This window comes from Hippocampus comes, unplaced genomic scaffold, assembly GCF_001891065.2.
Source record: "Hippocampus comes isolate QL1 unplaced genomic scaffold, H_comes_QL1_v1.1 scaffold327, whole genome shotgun sequence".
NCBI lineage: Eukaryota > Metazoa > Chordata > Actinopteri > Syngnathiformes > Syngnathidae > Hippocampus > Hippocampus comes.
The window spans coordinates 839806-853451 of record NW_017806221.1 but is presented as its reverse complement, the minus strand read 5'-3'; the positions used below and the strand labels follow the sequence as shown (position 1 = coordinate 853451).

Sequence of the window (13646 nt, the reverse complement as noted above, 5' to 3'; positions counted from 1 at the left end):
GGGTGTGGGCGGGTGTGGCTGTTGGTGGCTCTCTCTCGAACCGCGCAAAGAAGCTGTTTAGCTCCTCTGCTGTGGTGGCGTCGCCGTCAGCCGTGGGTTTGCAGGGTCTGAAGTTGGTGATGTGCTGTATTCCCTGCCATACTTTCCTGGTGTTATTGCTCTGTAGGCAGTCCTCGATCTTGCTCTTGTAGTCCGCCTTAGCTTTCCTGATTCCTCTTTTCAGGTTAGCCCTGGCGGCACTGTAGAGCGCCTGATCTCCTTTCTTAAAGGCTGTGTCCCTGTCTTTGAGTAGGCACTGCACTTCTTTTGTCATCCAGGGCTTCCGGTTTGGGTATATCCGAATGCGTTTCTCCTTCGTGACAGTGTCCATGCAGTGTGTGATGTAGCCTAGGACAGATGCTGTGTACTGTTCAAGGTCCCTGTTTTCAAAGACCGACCAGTCTGTTGTTGCAAAGCAGTCCTGAAGCTGTTCCATGGCGCCCTCCGGCCATGTTTTCACAGTTTTTGTTGTGATGGGGGCGCTTTTCTTGATAGGTTTGTATGCTGGTATCAGGAGCAGGGACATGTGATCAGACTGATCAAGTTGGGGCAATTGTCTGGCCCTATAGCCGTTCTTGATGTTTGTGTAGACCTTGTCCAGTGTGTTATCTCCCCTTGTGGCACACTTCACATGCTGGTATAGTTTAGGGAGCACTGACTTAAGGTTCGTCTGGTTGAAGTCCCCCGCTGTTATGTGGACGGCGTGGGGGTATTTGTTTTGTTGGGCGCTGATGGTATCGTGGAGGGTGGATAATGCTATGCTAGCGTTAGCATCCGGGGCTATATACACAACAGTAATGAAGACGGCACAGTGTTCTCTGGCCAGGTGGAATGGTCTGCACTTTACTGTTATATATTCCAGGTCTTGGGAGCAGTGACTGCTTACCAGCTTGGAGTCTGAAGTCCAGTTGTTGTTTAGGTAGATCACTACTCCACCGCCCCGTGATTTCCCTGTGGACTCTTTGCTGCGGTCTTGTCGGTGAATTGTGTACCCAGGGATTTCAATGTTAGCATCCGAGATGCTAGGTGTTAGCCAACTCTCGGTGATGAGTAGTGCACAGCTGTTGATGGTCTTTGTCGCCACCCTGAGTCTCAACTCGTCCATTTTTGTTGCCAATGACCTCACGTTAGCAAGGAAAAGGCTCGGAATGGATGGTCTGTGTGGGTCGCGCTTCAATCTGTTTAGCGCTCCTCCACGGTCGCCGCGGCGCTTCCTTCGACGTCGTATTCCCGGTGTTATCCATGGAGACCCAGGTTGGCGCGCAATATCCACTGGTATGTTGTTGTGTTTCGTGAATTCGGCCGTAATGGCGTGTTCACATCGTAATCCAATGTCTAATAGGTCTTGTCGGTTGTACATGACCTTCGCCCAGCAGGTTACTAACTGGGAGAGAAAAAATATATACAAATATACAACTAATACTGCAACCAAAGGGAGAGCTCCTGACTTCGCGTCTGTGCGCGCCGCCACCAGTGTGATATATCAATGTTGTTGTCAGTCATGTTTTTTGAAAAAGCACCTGCAAAGCTGTCTCACTTGGCCTGCTTCCTGCATTCGGGTCCACCTTTCTCATTAAAACACCATGAAAACCCTCAGACGACTCCGACACCACACTGTGGCAGACGGGACCTTTGCCACCACTACTTCAACCCTCTGGAACTCCCTGTCCATTGACTTCAGGGACTCTGACACCCTCACCTCATTTAAAAGTCAATTCAACTCCCACCTTTTCGAAATATCTTACATCTGACCATACTCCTACACGCCATTCCTCTTTCTGTTTGGGCCGCCGCACAATGAGCAAAGCGGCAGAACTCCATTCGTGCAGTGTGCGGGGTTTTGCCACAAGAGCCCACCAGTTTTGCGGCGACTCAAACATTTGAATCGCAGTTGCATGATGTGGCAACTATGCAAATTATAGTCATCAAAATGCACGCAAGCTTTCAGACAGTCGAAAAATCCATTTCAGGGTTATAAGCAAGCAAAACACAGCCACTCATCACGCACTGCCAAGCAACAGAAATACATTATATACAGTATGCATATTGTGGTTTACAACAATACGTAACCATATTTATGAGTTCATATGTACCTGTGGCTGAAATAGCGAAGCTTGTGGTAAAAACATTAAATAAAAAAAAATATGGATGTGGCATATGTACAAACTGCTTACATTTAAATGAATAAGAGTGAGCCCTGTCTTTCAATACATCCCCATCTTTTTTCTCATCCATGTCCTCTTTCTGTCTCAACCTGTTTTTTCCTTGACGGACGCTCCATCTTTTTATGGATTTTAAAAAATGATACCGTGCAACATATTGTATGAGGACCCTCAAGTCCTTATGCTTGATCGACCAATGGGGTGGTGGTTCAGGTCCTAGTCGGAATCTAAAGCCCATTAGCACTGTCTGTTTTTTTTTTATACCTCTGTTTGTTGTAGAGCATCTATAGTATTATGAAAAGTGCTATGCAATTCTGATATTGATCATTATTATCATTATTATTATATATCATTATTAGTATCATCAAAGCCATCCATTCATTTTCCATACTGCTTGTTCTCATTAGCGCTGCGAGTGGGATGCCACTTAACCGAGCTAACTTACTAACATACTGTACGTACTGTAGACCCTTGATTTTTCGCAAGCCATTTGCTGGGCAGTCAAACAAAGTATAAACACAATTATTATTAAGTCTATGTCAAACCTATTCTGCTGTCTTCAGAGTTAACGTGATGATGAATAATACTAGTTGTACACACACACCGACAAACAACGGAAAAAGGAGAGCAAATGATTACAAAGCCTTTTTCTCCAGTACTAGCTATCTGTTTATTGTCACTGATGTTATGGCCAATGCTCAGATTTTTCTTTTCATTAGAAAGACCGTGTTATTAATGACTCTGTTGCAAGAAAATCTGATTAGTGAACAATATTTATGAAGGCTAAAATTGAAATCTCACTGTAGATAGTGCTGAAGAAAAAAATAGGTCCGTATCTTAAGCCCTGCAAGGGCATCCAACACTGAGGTCAAGCAAGTAAATGTCATTGAGAGCATTTCAAACCTGTGTTATGTGTTAAGCTGCCTGTCACAGTGTAATATGCTCTACAATGGTTTTTGATCAATAACTTCAGTACTGAGTTGATGCATTTTTTTGGTTCACACATCTATAAAAAACCAAAATGAGAACCCACTGCAATTCTGCACTGAATTTGTCTGGGGATCTGATTATGTGAGAGTAAAATGAATCCATCAGATCATGATTCATTCTTTATATGTGTAGAGACCAGTACATTGTATCCGTTTTGAGGAATTTGAGACAATGTCACCACATATTTGTTTTATTTCATGTTTTCTATGTCTTTTTTGGTGATATAAAAGAATGGCATCTGGCAATGAGAGCTATTACAAGGATTACAATGTTGTGACAATGAGATGATTTTCTTCGTTCAAGCCGTACAGTCTGAACAGTGAAAATGACCATCAGCAACAAGTGCTTTGACCAGGACAATTTCGAGCACAAATAGCAAGCAAAGCTTAAAAGACAACTGAGGTCAGTTGAAATAGGTGGCAAGGGTAAGTCAGGGAGACTCGTTTGGGGTGATTGGTGGGTGCAAGCAGAATCAGAGAAGGAAGAGGGTGATGAAGAAAGGACAGACCTGAGTTCGTCCAACTTGGTGAGGCAGTGTCTTCTGCGATCACATCCAGAATGGACAGACACAGAGAGAGGAGAGGAAGATGGATGTGAGAGGATGCAAGAAGGGGTTAGGGTGAAGTTAGAGGGAGTGTGACACCATCACACCTAATGACAGAAAAGGCCACTGTTTGGATGGTGAGAATGAAGGCTCGGGGAAGGGAGGTCACATAGTACAACGATACGAAACAACAATGACAAAGCAATGGTCATCAGTGAACATAAAACACGAAACACACACACACACACACACACACACACACACACACACACACACACACACACAAATAATGCAACAAGAACAAAAAAAAACTCCACAATGGGCATAAAAGCAAAAATAGTGCAAGAGGATGTGATGCTGTAAGAAGCTGAGGTAGAATTTTCATTATTAGATAACTGGAGCGGAGCCGGGATTGGGGAAGGCTCTGTGCAGAACAAAATCTGTAATAATAAAGACGTGTTAATGCACTGAACCAAACGGAAACTTGAGCTCTCTGGGAATTGGAGGGGTGAAAGCGGGGTAGGTAAGAGAGGAAGGAGAGGTCAATTGAGCCTGTATAGGTCAACTTTGTGAAGTCTGGAATAAAGATGTAAAATTATAATTCAAAGACACGCAAATACAGAGCTGCAATCAGGAAAGCACACAAAGGAAAAGGCACACAAGCACAAGGGCGTTGGGAAATACACCAAGAGTAAGTGGACGGCTAAACACACACAAGCATTAGACTCATGAAAGAAAATGATGTGACACATTCACTGCCTGCTTTCACATTGTTCTTTTTCAATCAGTCAAACATTTTTCCCCCTTTCACCAGTCCCTTCACATTTGCAGCCAACTTCAACCCTGAAATATTCTGGCAAATATTTGCTTTCCCTTCGGTAAATAAATGTGTTTGAATCAGCAAACAGTTTGTGACTTATTTCCCACAGCTCTTGTTTGTTTCACTTCTTCATCTCTGTGTGTCGCAAATCGACAACGCAGCAGTGAGTGCAGATACAGAAAAACAATGAGTCTTCTCCAGACCTAATTCTTTTGGGCAGTTTGCATTAAGCTCATTAGTTGAAAATTCAGGTCAGTAACGGAGTGTCACGTTAATTAAAATATTTTGTGAGACTTGTGATGTGCCTTAGCAGCTTTCATCTCTTGGTGCAAGCTAACGTCACACTGTAATGAGAATCAAATAATAATCGTCTCATCAAGCGAAATTTGATGTCTTCACTGACCTCATGTAGTTGAGTATAAGTTGCTATGCTTTAAAAATAGGACACCTAGACATGCAAGTTCTGAATTGATATTAAGACTTCACCAACACTAAAAATATGATCTATTACTACTACTTTAAGAAGCACAGCCGTAGCACTATATACGACCAGTTTTACCAGAGATTTGATTCACCAACACACTAGTACCCCTATTACTACTTCTACTACTACCACTACTACTACTACTACTTCGACTACTAGAAGTAATTGTAGATGTAGCAGTAGTTGTCTTGTATCAAATCCACAAAACAATGACAAGGCTTTGTTTGCGGCATGGTGTGGAATGTTGTGGCGTGAAACTAATGAAGAAGGCTGCTGACATCTTGGGATTGAAGATGGAGACATTTGATTGAGCGAGAGACCTGTGGTGACTGAACAAACCTGTCTCCATCACGTACCTTCATTTACACCCTTTTTATGACACTCAGTTACAGCAGAAGAGCTCTTTCTCCAGCAAACTTACGCTGCTGGAAACAATGGTGTAGGTCATCTTTATACTGACATAAGAACTTTCCACTGTGTGTGTGTGTGTGTGTGTGTGTGTGTGTGTGTGTGTGTGTGTGTGTGTGTGTGTGTGTGTGTGTGTGTGTGTGTGTGAGAAAAATACTTCTGAACACTGTGCAGAAACGTTATACATAATCAATATGATTCATTATCATTCACACTGTTTATATTATTCTGCCTATTTATACCTCTTGATTTTTCAGTCATTGTTATATGACTTCCACTGTTTAATGTTATGCATACATTTGCACATCAACACATTTTAATGAAGTAAACGGGTGTCGTATAATTCACCATATCACATTTCAAAGTGGCAAACGGCACATAAGCAACCATTGACACTCATGTTCACACATATTGACGAGAGTCTTTCATGAACATGTGTGCATGTTTGTAGTGAAGTAGCCAGAAGCAAACCCACAAAAGAACAAGTTGATAGTAAAAAGACACGCCTTAAAGTTGTGGGGCAGACACGCTACACACCATGCTGCCCTGCTACTATTACTTTCATTATTCTTGTCCAGATGTGTCAACTCCATGCAGCACCGCAACACCACACGCATAGACAAGAAAGGCAAACTGAAGGAAGCCATCCATTGACTGCATGTTCACATTTAATAAACAATTCAATGATTACAACACCTAATATAGATCTGACATGACAAGATAATTTTTCTCTTTTTTGGTAAGTGGATGGGCTTGAGGAGACCAGGACTCCACGAAACTGACACAGGGCATTATTAAAAGAGGCAGACTGCACACCCAGACCAACAAACCTGCGACACCAAGGGAGGGATGTGTCCCTTCATCAGACAGCGAGCCATTAAGCCCTCGCTGCTGGTCCTCCCAAGTTACTTCTAAAAAGGCAGACACAAACACAAATACACAAAAACACCTAAGGCAAGGTGGAATCATGACACAAACTCACATGCGTTTTTTATAAGTTTTCAGCCGACTTAAAATGACAAAATGAAGCGTTTCGGTTTTAAAAGGCTGAGGTAAGGGCAAGAGAGAGAGAAAGCTCCTTTCCTCTTCAGCACCAAACAATGAACAGCTCCCTTGTCATTTAGGTTTACATTTATTGTTACATGCGCGCCATCTCCTGGTCAACAACGGTAATGACATACTTGCTTCTCAGCCAAAACACATCAATCATGATGTCGAGTATGTCCCCTGGAACAGAAAAAGGGATGTTCTGGGATGAATATTCTTTGCATTATTTTAATTGTAATATTTAACTGAAAGTGTGTGTGGGGGGCGGGGGGGCGTATTTGGTAATCCACGTGAAATTTCAGTGGTTTGCATTTTAATAATGAAACTGTGAATTATTGACTGTGAATTATTGACCACGTGAAATTTCAGTGGTTTGCATTTTAATAATGAAACTGTGAATTATTGACTCCTGTTAAAGAGGACAGCACAGATACGGTCTAGGATGCCGTATGGCAGAAGCAAAGATCAAAATTACAGAGCTCTATCCATATGACTTTGAAATTCAAGTACGGTCCAACCATGCATACTTCTGAATTTAACCCTAATATATCCGCTACTCCACAAATAAATGCAGAGAAAGAGTAGGAGGAGAGAAAAGTAAAGAATACGGAGCTCAAAGAAACGAATTTGGTCAGGGATAGCCAATAGAGGAAATCAAACACAGTCACACATGCCAGAGGACTTGCCTTTCCTCCCATTTACTGGTGCGCTTTGAATCTTTTCTGTACAATATGCTACTGGTGGAAACACAGAAGGTGGCTCATAAATGGTCAAAATTTTCAAACATTAAACAAGACTACATATTATTAAGACATTTCTTATTTTTAATACAAATTAATCAATGAATAGATCTGCCAACACTTTTTCTCTGCTAGCCAATACTTTGCACGGACTCCTGACCAGTGGTTCTTAACCATTTTAGAGGTACCGAACCCAACCAGTTATTATGCATGTACACCGAACCCTTCATGAGTGAAAAATAAAAAAAAATAGATATAAACATTTATAAATTCAAGATATGAAAAAAACACACTTATTAAAAAGAGAAAAAAGTAAATAACATTTCAAGAGATAAGTGTCCTTTTTTAAAAAAAAATGTTCACGACAGTCACACGTTGACTACTAAGCGAACTAAGTTTCCCACAGCCAGCGGTCACGTTGCATTGGACAAGCAATGCAATGTGATCATCCGCAGCCAAGTGGGCGTGTCATAACTAATTGACATGTTGAGTGGGCTGTGTCCAAACCTCCATGGCAGAGGCTCCGTCAAATCCCTGAGACCGACTCACCGAACCCCTGGGGTTTGATCAAACCCAGGTTAAGAACCACTGCTCCTGACTGTTATTCTCAAAAGAGTATTCCAAAAAAATCAGTATATCCAAGAGTCACTTGACACTACAGCGGGCATTGTATTGCAGTACTGGCACATCATCAAAGACCAGATCAATGGCATATAAACAGGGAATATGATACAATCTAGGAACAGGAATAGTGGCTGGGAAAAAAAAAAACTACAAAAACAAAAAAAAAAAACAGCCACGCATTTAAGCACACACTAGATTAGACAGGGTCCAAATCAGTTTTGTGAGGCCCAGATAGCGAGAGTACTACTAAAAATGCTTGAAGAATTACAGAAGGCAGGACTGAGAGAGCAACAGAGAGAAGAGCAGTGTCGAGAAGACAAAGAGCGCCCTAATGGACTCTGACAATGATGAAAGAGTCTTGCAAATGATTTGACAAGTCCTACAGGACTGTCTGTGCTTTTTAATTCCTGCAAGATTTATCCCAGCCCTCAATCACTGTAAGCCACACCGGTGGCTTCGGGGAAAGAAAAAAAAAAACCCACATGAAGCGATTGCTTTAAACACATCAATTTTATAGGGTATTAGGAGAGTAAACGTGTTTTAAAAGGGTGCTGAGGATATATGTTCTGTATCTTAAAATGTCACTTTGCATCAGCAAGAACGATGCAAAAGATGAGACTTGGATGGTTAATTATGTCGGAAGTACTGGTTAAAAAAAAAAGAGAACTTTATCCAGGGATAATGCCTCAGCTAGTCTAAATGTAAAAATAAATAAATAAATCACAACACGAACCCAAGACAAAGACACAAGAAAAGAAGACTAGGAGCGGGATCCAGACAGGCCAGCACAGAGGAAATATATGACGACAAAACAAGAGTTAACACGACATACAGTACACGACATCAAACATATCTGCAACCACCGTTGCAGAGAGGGTTTCGGGGTTCAGCGTGAGGTGTGGCTCAAGCACCATTCACGCTGACGACGCAAACTCCTCACACACAGGTACGAACCTTCACAAGGCTCGGTTCCTTCATCTCCATCTTCTACGAGGGAAATGGGAAGGGAACCGAGCAGACATGTTATGTAACCTCAATCAAGTACGAAATCATTCAGACCACAAGAAAGAAGAACCAACAAACATCTATTTCACATTTCTCAAAGTGAAGTGTGGGAATAAAAATCGGAGTGACATCACACAGCTAGCCCACAATATGAAAATCTGTCCGAGGAATAAAAAGAAGAGAAAATAACCGGATGACTTACTTCTCTCCTTCCCTGTGGATGGAAGCTGGGGGAGTTGCCGACCTCGTCTGTGGGACATGGGCGTACTGTTTGGACTGGTCTGGACAGATCCACTACGCGGGTGCGCCCTGTATGACACAAAGTTGTTAAAAGTGTGGTAAGACACACTAAGCACAGGTCATCTGGATGCAGCCATGTAAAACGTATGACATAACACAAAGCTAACATTTCAATCCGTATCTATTCTCCTCAATCTGACCATGTAAATGTCATCACTGCATTAATTTAACTACTTGCTTTGACCAGATTAAGGTCAGCGTGAGGTAGTTTACAACACAACGGGGAGATCAATCTAGAATTCAGTGCACTTGGCATCCCTAAATACAACGCACGCATAATGAAGTTTGGCACATGGCATGGGAGTGAAGGGACACATCAACTGTTCGGAACTGAGCTGCAAAACAAAAACAAAAAAAACCAAACAGAAAAACAAAAACAAAAACACAGAGGCGTTGAAACACATGTGCAGTCAGTCATCACGCTGCAAGAAGAAAAAAGTTCAATGCAGAATCAGCAGACCATTGCGACCATGCGTTCGGAGCGTCTCCAAAAGGGCTTGAACTCAAATCAGAAAGGAAAACATACAAACATAGGATGCCATCAAAAGGGACACAAAGTATCAGTCCGTGTTAGTAACCAAACAAAAGCAAAGTCAGGCCAACACTGCTATACTCACACAGGTGTATGAGCAGTGTGTTCCAAAATCAAAATGAATCGGCACGGGATCTGGTGCCAGGTTTGGCGTGCTTTGGACATGTAAGAAAATGCAGCATCAGTATTCTTGTGAACAAAAACAGAAATGGGCAAGGTGGGTGCATTTTAGGTGAAATAAGGTAAGGCGAGCAGGTATCGAGATTGTGTGCGTTGGGTGGTGGTGAAATGATTTCCGTCATTCGTTCTGGGTTAGTCGGGTGAGCTGGTTTAGGGTGAGTGCGAACTTGTGGGGAAGGGAGTCTAGTCATCAAACGTTTTAGTGGAAGTGGAATTAGCAATGATCCCTAAGCCTAAAGTAACAGGATCTCATGTAATGAGCAGTACCGATAATTTTAGGAATATGTATGTAGCAGTCTAACAGCTGCCCGAAAATTAATTGTACTGCAAACCTAACCGGGAATCCGTTGGCTGCATCTTAATTTTCGCTGGACTTCATTTTCATCAACAAATGCGGGAAATCCTAACTTTATGTTGGGTTTATTCTCCCTCACAGTTAAAAAGCCTTCAGGGAAGTCACGGTAAGGCCCAGCGTCTGAAATTGTGATGAGTTGATTGACGACTCCAATCTGGGTCACACCTCGTCATGGCAGGTGAGGGAGGGGCTGACCTCCCAGATGGCAGAGACGGCAAGGACCTCATCATCGATGAGTCGTGGGGGCGTTCAGTGGAGCGTGATCGGGATGCGGGGCGCTCTATTGTGGGCCGCTGGTCTGCAGAACGGGACCTGATGTGATACTCGTGTCTATCCATGGCTCCGTGGCTCCTATAGATGTTATTGAGAGATAGGCAGGAACTCAGTGGGCCCCTTGTGGCAGGGACAGTCGACTGGAAGGGAGGTCAGCGCGGGCGACAGCGGTTAGCCTCCAAATCGGCGCACCTCACCAATGGCTGGGCATGTGTTCAGTCAGGACCACACATGCGTTTTTGCCTTTGTCAGCAGTTTTTACTCAACACTTTCCATACTATTATCGAAGAAATGTTTTCCAACCCCGGAACAGTGCAACATGACTATTAGGAGGGCTGCCGCAGTGATCAGAATGCTCGATCATGTCATAGTATTTTTTTTTTCTCCACAATAATATGAAACTATTCTTATCATGGTGCATATTTCCTGATTCATTATTCATTCTGAAGATTGCTTCCAAATGTTGTACTGCATTTACTGTCAATAACTGCACCTGAACTTGAAGCATACAAAAATACAAGTGTGGTCCTTTAGGAGCAACTTATGAACAAAAGATATCAAATCAAATGATTCAGCAACTCAGAACAGTAGCTGAAATTTTTATATTTTATCTGATTGAAATTTCAGTGCATGCAATGACTGAGCCTTGTGGACAATGTGAATGGCTAAATGAGGCGGGGCAACTATTTGCCATGCCATTTGATGCTTCTGTTATTTATTTATTTTTTTAAACAGGGAATTTAGTGAGATACAGTAGTTGTGAAGTGTGCAAGGTATAAGATTGTGTGCTCATGCTACTGGCACAGTGCTCATGTGCAGCATGTTTGGGGGACCAAAGTGCTCAGTGAGTGACGGTTATATTCATATTCCATTGAGTTGCTCATCTCAGCAGAACATAGTATTTTGGCACGCAGGGTATATATAAAAAAGAGCTGTAAAAAAAGAATTAACACAGTTATCAACAATCAACATGAATGATACACACGCTTAAAAAAGAAAGGAAGAAAGAACGAAAGAAAACAACCCACCAATGAACGACAATTAGGAAGGAATACAGTACATCATGTGGCACAGAATTGGGTTTTGGAGCATGCATATGATAAAAAATGTCAGTCGGCTGCGACTACAAATACAAACTTGGATAAACTTGTAAAGACATGTTAGGTCCTTCCTATAAACACAGGGGGGTGTCTTCTTATTAGACAGTAAGACATCAATTTGTTTCATGATGCGATGTCGAAAATCATGTGGCGTTAAGAGTGTTCTACAGAGGAAGTTTCAATCTTTAATGAAGTTCATCAGTTAATTACGTTAACAAGGCTTGACACCCTAAAAAAAAAAAGTTACAGTAATGGCCAAAAAAATCACTTTCTGTGAGCATGGTAGAAACCAAGCTGTGTAATTTGGCGGCATGTTGACTTTTTGGACAAGCACATACCGGTAGTTATTGGATGGCGATGGCCTGTTGTAATGCTGTCTCATGGTACACTCTGTGGCAGTGCACTTCAACACAAGTACCATTTCCTTTTAGTCTTTGAGAGATCTCACCTAAATAAGTCAACCAAAAAGCAAAAAGTCCCCCCATGCTTACATGTATTCACTTCTGTTTATATTAGCCCCCTAGTATTTGCCTTTCCTGCGCCCTGATCACTCTTTAGGCCTTTTTGCTGCTTTTACTGACTGAATGCCGACAAACAAACGGCATTGGGTTGGGGAGTGGAGAGCATCAGATTCCTCAACGAGTGAACATTTCTGGTCATCTGTGCTGATTTGGAGTCCAGCTGAGCTTTGGGGACATTTTAAGACACTTTAATAAAAACAGTCAAAAACTTTGAAAGAGTTCGGAGAACTCATCAGTTGTTCGTCCCAGAGGAGGAGCAGAGAGGCACCGATGGAATTTCTGACTGAAAGTCAGATGGCAGAAGACTGAGTGATCATTGACAATGTTTCTGGGAAAAGGAACATGTGAGTTATTTCATTTTATTTGTGCAGCGGGGCACTGGCATTTGTCCTGGGGGTACACTGGTGTTATCAGCTCAATGTCCCATTCTGGCCAGGCAGCAGAATTTAAAGGGCAAGGACAGCATTCACAGAGTTACTCAGCTGCTCCAAGCAATATAGCTTACATCCCGAAGTATTGGTGTGCAAAAGGTAGCTGCCAATAGACTGAAAAGTACACTAAGGATCATGCACAGCCCATATCAGCATACAGCTGCTTGCGCAATGTCAATGGAAAAACATAAAAGAAACCAACAAAGCCACAGTCACGTGCTGGCCAGCGATTTACTGAAGTCGTACTGCCGACAACAGCAACAGAAATAGCTCTGAGCCTCAGCCTACAAACACAGAGACAGTTGTGTACCGTTCATGTACATTTACACAACTTCAGAGCAGTGATGTCTCCTTGGCAGAAACCGATATCCGACAGAATATCCTTTTCTGGCATCACAGTCACAGATAAATGAACAACGGAGACGTCGACATTGCGGATGCACAGAGGCAGCAGCACTGCATGTCAATACCTCTCAAAGTCATAGTCAGAAGAGTAGGCGCCCTCAGAAAAGGCACGGGATATCCGAGTGGAACGCAGTAACCTGACTGCTTCCTCACGGCAGATTGGGTACACACGGTGGTTTTGGCTGGGAAAAAATATCATATCACAGCTGGTCAGAGGTGGTTGTTTTTCTCCTCCGCAAGGGATGGTAACACAAAGAGAGGGTGGGACCTTGTAATTGAACCGCTAAGTTTCCATTCACAGATAATTTGCATGCACTCCTTCATGCGACTGCATCCTGAACTGAGGGCTATTCTGCAATGGTTGCTGCCTGAGGGACTGCATGGGCAATTTGAGGCAGGATAGGAAATGACTCTTGGCATGAAAACAATGAAAAGGACGAACATATTGACGACGCGATGTTGATCATGCATGGCTGAGGTGTTTCGTTGTTCACTTTTTGTTTTCTGTTTAACCGAAACGTCTGGCACAAGTTCGAGCATTTGAATACAAAGTCTACACTGTCGTCATAACGTAAATGGCACTAAAACTGTCGGCTTTCAGTTGTATCTGGAAACCGTGAATTTTAATTGACAAGTTACAATATATTAAAATGTACATACACTTATTTTATGTGATGTAAGAAAAT

The 13646-nt window shown here is 42.5% G+C and overlaps 1 protein-coding gene across 21 annotated transcripts in view; it reads right to left on the bottom strand.

Annotated features, from left to right (window-relative positions):
- rims2a (regulating synaptic membrane exocytosis 2a) overlaps positions 1-13646 on the bottom strand; it is a 137658-nt gene that overhangs the window by 26589 nt on the left and 97423 nt on the right. For 14 of the 21 annotated variants that reach the window (XM_019856268.1, XM_019856270.1, XM_019856272.1 and 11 more), the window contains 4 exons: positions 13026-13142; positions 10396-10581; positions 9066-9172; positions 3700-3732 (listed from right to left, as the gene is read on the bottom strand). In XM_019856268.1, coding sequence (XP_019711827.1) covers positions 3700-3732; positions 9066-9172; positions 10396-10581; positions 13026-13142 — 443 coding nt within the window. The remainder of the gene's footprint in view (positions 1-3699; positions 3733-9065; positions 9173-10395; positions 10582-13025; positions 13143-13646) is intronic. The other 7 variants (XM_019856274.1, XM_019856293.1, XM_019856291.1 and 4 more) reach the window with 5 other exon arrangements.